Source organism: Labrus mixtus, chromosome 9 (genome assembly GCF_963584025.1).
Source record: "Labrus mixtus chromosome 9, fLabMix1.1, whole genome shotgun sequence".
NCBI lineage: Eukaryota > Metazoa > Chordata > Actinopteri > Labriformes > Labridae > Labrus > Labrus mixtus.
Window position 1 is genome coordinate 13,511,306 of NC_083620.1, and position 5,907 is coordinate 13,517,212.

The 5,907-nt window shown below is 39.4% G+C and overlaps 1 protein-coding gene and 1 non-coding gene across 6 annotated transcripts in view; both read left to right on the plus strand.

The window, feature by feature from the left end:
- LOC132980312 (NADPH oxidase 4) overlaps positions 1-5,403 on the plus strand; it is a 30,567-nt gene extending 25,164 nt beyond the window's left edge. For all 5 annotated transcript variants that reach the window (XM_061046373.1, XM_061046372.1, XM_061046371.1 and 2 more), the window contains 5 exons: positions 891-1,010; positions 1,116-1,224; positions 1,963-2,031; positions 4,215-4,315; positions 4,415-5,403. In XM_061046373.1, the coding sequence (XP_060902356.1) occupies positions 891-1,010; positions 1,116-1,224; positions 1,963-2,031; positions 4,215-4,315; positions 4,415-4,535 (520 nt within the window). In that variant the 3' untranslated portion in view covers positions 4,536-5,403. The remainder of the gene's footprint in view (positions 1-890; positions 1,011-1,115; positions 1,225-1,962; positions 2,032-4,214; positions 4,316-4,414) is intronic.
- trnad-guc (transfer RNA aspartic acid (anticodon GUC)) lies at positions 2,773-2,844 on the plus strand. Its single transcript has one exon. It is a non-coding gene; the product is annotated as a tRNA-Asp (tRNA).
- Positions 5,404-5,907: the final 504 nt, after the last annotated feature.

Consider the following 5,907-nt stretch of genomic DNA (forward strand, 5'->3'; position numbering starts at 1 on the left):
AGCTGCTGTAGAGATGATGGCTGCGTGTGCGTGTGTGTGTGTGTGTGTGTGTGTGTGTGTGTGTGTGTGTGTGTGTGTGTGTGTGTGTGTGTGTGTGTGTGTGTGTGTGTGTGTGTGTGTGTGTGTGTGTGTAGGACATAATCATCTACAGGGGGCCTAATGTTCGTGCAGATCTTTATTTTTCAGGCTGGTGTCTTCAATACATATGAGAAATATTGCTAAGGTAATGAACACCCGGCGTTTCCCACTCATCTAGCTGGGCGTCACAACCAGGTATAATAACATTCAATAGGCCTATATTCATTCACTCATTTTATATTGGAGAGCCGACATGATTAATCGATTAGTGCATACGCCGCTCGCTCTGCCCCTCAAGCTTCTGTTCACTGTGACAGACACGCTATGTGCTGAAAAGCTCTCTTTTCATGTTCATCCCATTGAGGATGAAAAGGCCTGAGTATAGCTGATACTAGTATTATATTTTGTCTCAGGTTGAAGTTAGTTTTTATTTATTTATGTGTGAATCAGAATAAAGCATTTATTTCACATTTGTTGACCTCAGATCAAAGTTAGACAAATAAAGGATGATAAGTTTAACTTACATTTTGTTATGCACTGATTTTGGAGGGGAAACATACATGTGTCGTGTGAGCCGGCCGGGGGAGCCTCGGAAAAATTCTGCCTAGGGCCCCTTTTGGGCCAGGGGCAGTCCTGTGTCGGGGGATAACTTGTTGTCCATCCACACACAAACAAACACACACTGATGCCGGCTGCAGGATGTTGATCTCCTCTCATGTCTTTGTCCCTGAGGGGAGAGTCTGAATATACGTGTGTATATTTGTCCAGTTTCTCTGGTAATTGTTGTGTTTTCTTCCATACTGTATGTTCAGTCTTTACGTTGATGGCCCCTTTGGAAGCCCATCAGAGGAAGTGTTCAACTACGATGTCAGCCTTTGCGTTGCTGGAGGAATAGGAGTCACGCCGTTCGCCTGCGTTCTGCATGCTCTGCTGTGAGTTATAATAAAAAATATCAACTGACTTCTGATGAACATTTAGAGTATTTTGCTATTGGTATGAATCTTTTCTTCCTTTCTTCCTCCTTGCTGTACACCCAGTGACGGCTGGACTGGTTTCAGGTTGCAGAGGTTGTACTTTGTGTGGGTCTGCAGGGAGCTCCAGTCCTTCTACTGGTTCGCTGAACTCCTGTGTGCTGTTCATCATAAGGTCCGGGAACGTTTTTTATTCTAAAGCCTTCTTTTTATTTGAACTCAAACACATGAGAATGTAAATTGAGTTAAAACTGTGGTTTATCCTCATAGTTTGATAACTGCTTGATCAGAATTAAAGTATCATGATGCTTGAATGTCAAAATAAGCACAGAGGGTTCACTTTCTGGAATTTATATTAACTGAGCCTCTGCAGCTTAAAATGTCTGTATATGCCCCTAAACGGTTAACTGGAAAATGTCGCCACTTTTCAGCAAAGAAAGTCCACTTGCCGTAGGCTATAAGAGTTAGAAACTTTCCATACCGGTGTGTCTCTTCTCCCAGTCAGGTCAAAGACAGTTTTGTGGGTTGAAAGGGGAAGAAGAGGGTCAAAGGTGAAAAGTGTAAAAGACTGCAGATTAGTAGGGAGTCATAACTGTGGCACCTGTGATTTCAAAGTCTAATAACATCAACCTCTGTATACTGTTGCTTTCACTGAAACATTTACTGAGTGACAATAAATAGTTTTTTACATTTTTAAATATAGATGAACGTAAATACACAGAAATGTCAGACTGTTGCCAGTGTGAGATTTATTGTATCCGGCGCCATCTTGTGGCTGTTTGTGTATTTTGCTGTCTTTGTTGTTTTTTTTATTAAGAAACAAATGTTGCATTTTAACCTACAAATAACTTTATTTGATCATACCAGATTTGTCAACGCCCCATGAAACATTAAATCTGTGTTTGTCATTTAGCTTTGGCAGGAAAACAGACCAGACTACTTTAATCTGAAACTGTACGTCAGTCAGCCGGACAGCCTGCAGGTAGGAAGGACACACACACACACACACACACACACACACACACACACACACACACACACACACACACACACACACACACACACAGTCTAACTTTTTATGTACATCACTTAATTTCTTTGTGTTTCCTAACCTGTTCATCCAAACATTCATTCATCCATTCATTGCAAGAGTGTATGTAAGTCCTTCTCCACTAGAGGGCAGCATAAGACAGAGAATGACTATCCTCATAAATGACACTGAGGTCTACTATTCTTTTTTTTGTGTGTGCCAGAGTTTAAAAATGTATGAACTTGTTAAGTAATTTATATTTTTCAAATCCACATTTTGATCAAAATGTCTAGCTGTGGCAAACAGCAATTGGAGACAATTTATAAAATCATTTTACAATACTTTTTTTAATGTGACAATTATCATACAAAAACTTTTTTTATTTGTCTTCCTCGGTTAAAAATAAAAACAGATATAGAGAAGAGCTACAGAGGAACAATTAACAAAACTGTTACCGATTTCATTTGACACACTTGTTTGGTAGTAGCCTACTGTTAAATCACTGCTAATGTTTCCCCCTTAGTGTTTCTAAAATGATCTAACTCTTTAAAAACAATCCAAACTCCTTCGAACGTCTGGTCTAGGAATGAATCGAATAAATAAGTCAGCCCAGATCATTTCAGTCGATTGAGAATAGTCCCATGGGTTGCTGGCTTCCCTTCAAACTGGGTCATATGATCTGAGAAGCTCAGCTCCTCGTTAGTATAGTGGTGAGTATCCCCGCCTGTCACGCGGGAGACCGGGGTTCAATTCCCCGACGGGGAGAGACATACCTTTTTAAAGGCACAGAGTGTAGAAGACGCTTTAGAACCAGCCTGTCATGACTCAGTGGAGTGTTAGGGGGAAGCAGCAACACTGCTAAAATGTCTTCATACAGATTTTTTTTGTTTCCACTTTTAGAGTCTCATGGTCCTGATGCGTGAGGCTAAAAGCTTCTACTCTGCACAGACATACAGATGTATTGATCTTGACTGTAAGACAGGCCTCATATATTACCTTTGTTGGTGTTTCCTCAACCTGCCATAGAAAGATCTGGACCTGGATCAGAGTTTCTCTGGGCCAAAAGCATTAACCTAAGACTTGTCACAAACTGACTGGCTATAAATAGACCACAAGTTGACCTTAGTGTCTATTTAAGGTCATGTCACACCCATGTCTTGAATGGCTTGAGAGATATTTAATTTACAGGCTTCTCAGTCTCTTACTCACAAACTGAAAAATCAGTCCTTAAGTTTCTTTGCTGACAGCTGACCACAGCTGCTTTTACTACAGATACCATTTAATGGCTCTCAGATTGCATAGACTGCTTTAATATGTAGACTGGAAGTGTAGGAAAGTGTAGAAGGAAAGTGTAGAATCTGGAGACTGATACTGAAGCCTGTAGATTGCAATTTATCAATGTTAGCAGTGCTATTCTGATCTTTTGCACTCATCGCCACTGCACTATTGTCTTATTTAGTCATGTCCATTTAGTCTTTGTTTATTTGATTGTTAATATTTAATTTGATATTTCTGTACACGGAGAGCACAGTTCATCAAATTCCTTGTATGTGTGAGCACATCTGGCCAATAAAGCTGATTCTGAGCTGAAACAAGCTGCTCTGTTTTTGGAGAATTTCCATTAAAGAAGGTGCATAGGGAATCTTGTTCATTGTCTTGAGAGTAATCATTTGTCTAAAAAGATTTTTTACCTTTAAAGCTTTTGCCAAGGTAACATGACTTTTTTTCTATATCTCATGTCATTAGATTTTTTTTCTGGTTATCAAACAGTCCCAAATTAACACTGAAGTCTGACCTTCAGTGGCAAAGAAGACCTTCAGCACAAAGATCGATCATTTTATTTTGTTATTTTTAACTGAAACTGCAGCCGCAAGGTAGATGTCAGATATATTGATAAACTAAATGCTACAGAAAAATCATTTTTTTTCATTTTTCGATAGCTTAAGTTCTTGGTGTGTGATACGTTTGTTAAAGGAGGATCAGATTTTTCATCAACACACAGTATTAAAACATTTACATGCACAGAACAAAATCATAGACCTCATGAATCATGGACATAGTCTCAGGGTGCATTCACACCTAAGCTGTTGATAAAATTGTCTTTACATTTTTTCCGTGTGTGATGTTTGTTCCAGTGCATGTCCGAGGAGAGGTATCGTCCGCTCACATCGAGACTGCTGGTTGGTCGTCCCAAATGGAAGTTACTGTTTGATGAGATTGCAAAGACTAATAAGCAGTGAGTAAAGCGAACGTTTTAACCAATCCACTATGACCCAAGTTTTCTATTAACTGTTGACATCCTGCTCACTCTGCCTCTCTCTCCCTCTGGTTTCAGTAAGAAAGTCGGGGTTTTCTGCTGTGGACCTAAAGGCATCTCCAGCACTCTCCACAGACTGTGTAACTCAGCCCGATCCTCTGGAACCACCTTTGAATTCAACAAGGAGTCCTTCAGCTGAACAATCATCGATAGACGGATGCATTTTCAGACATTTTTGTGGCAAATCTTCTACATTTGAAGTCAACCTTGGTTACTTGAAATTTTTTATTTACCAACTTGATATAAGTAGTGCCAACAGGCCAAAATATTTTGTAAACACTGTACTACTGTCCCTACTCATGATCCAGAAAGGCTCAGCAGGACACTTCAGCATTAGGGCCTTTTCCTCCCTGAGGGCGCTAGAAGCTACACCTGAAGCATCGGATCAAACCAACTCTGAGAAAAACCAAAGAGACCAGCTCAGTGGTTTGATGTGCCACTCTGCTTCAGATTTAATCCTTTCTGTGATACACATCAGTGTGGAGCAAATTCGTTTTTCTCGCATTGGAGTCCAATATGAGATAAAAAAAAAGCAACAACATAACCTGCAATTCCATGATGACAAACATGACAAGATGTCCCACAGGAGGTATTTCATCCCTTCGTGGATCAGAGCTGCAGCAGCATTCAAGGATCTGACAAACTGTTTTCTAGCCCAAACTCTAAAGAAACACCTAACTGGTACCAAACATCATCGCTCTACACTGAAACGTTTCAGCTATAGAGGGCGCCACATAGTGTCATTTCTTAGTTAACTTTTTGTCTCACTAGCTTTCCAAATCAATTGGTATTAGGTACAATATGAGACACTTCCAAGTCATTTTAACTGAGATAAAACTCATGTTTTCTTCACATCCAGAAACTACAGCTCCCACACTGTAGGTCATGATGGAAAAGTGTTGTCACAACCCCACTGGAGATTTTGCCTTTTAATGCTCAATTAACACCATTATTTCACAATCGTGTTTGAACTTATAGTTACAAGGAAACCATACACAGTTTGAGAAATCGAAACAAAGTCTAGCTGGATAAACGGACGGAACTGAAGCTCTCCAAAGTTCTGTTAGCTCTGGGTTCGACTTCTTTTGTCTGATCTCGGATAGAGAACTGATTATTGGATCGCTCCGTCACTCATCAAAATCCAACTTCGTTTGCTTTCATCAGAATGAAGCTGTCAAACCAAAATGGACTCATAATGGACACTTCTTTGTTTTTATGTTTTTAATGTTACTGTTCATGCTCATGTACAGGATGTTGATTTAATATGTTTCGATACAAAGCAAACCACTACACCTCATGCCAGTATATTTGAGTTTGTTACAATTTATTTATATTGTTAAACGTTGTTTTATATTGTGTGAAAACCTTCTGCAGGGCTTAGGCAATTTCTTAACAAGTGTCATTTTCTCTTTTTTATATCTTCAGAAAGTAAAGTTTCTGATTTAAAAGAAAAACTTGGATATGGTGGAATTTCAACCAATAGCATTACATTTGAAATGTTATTTGTAATA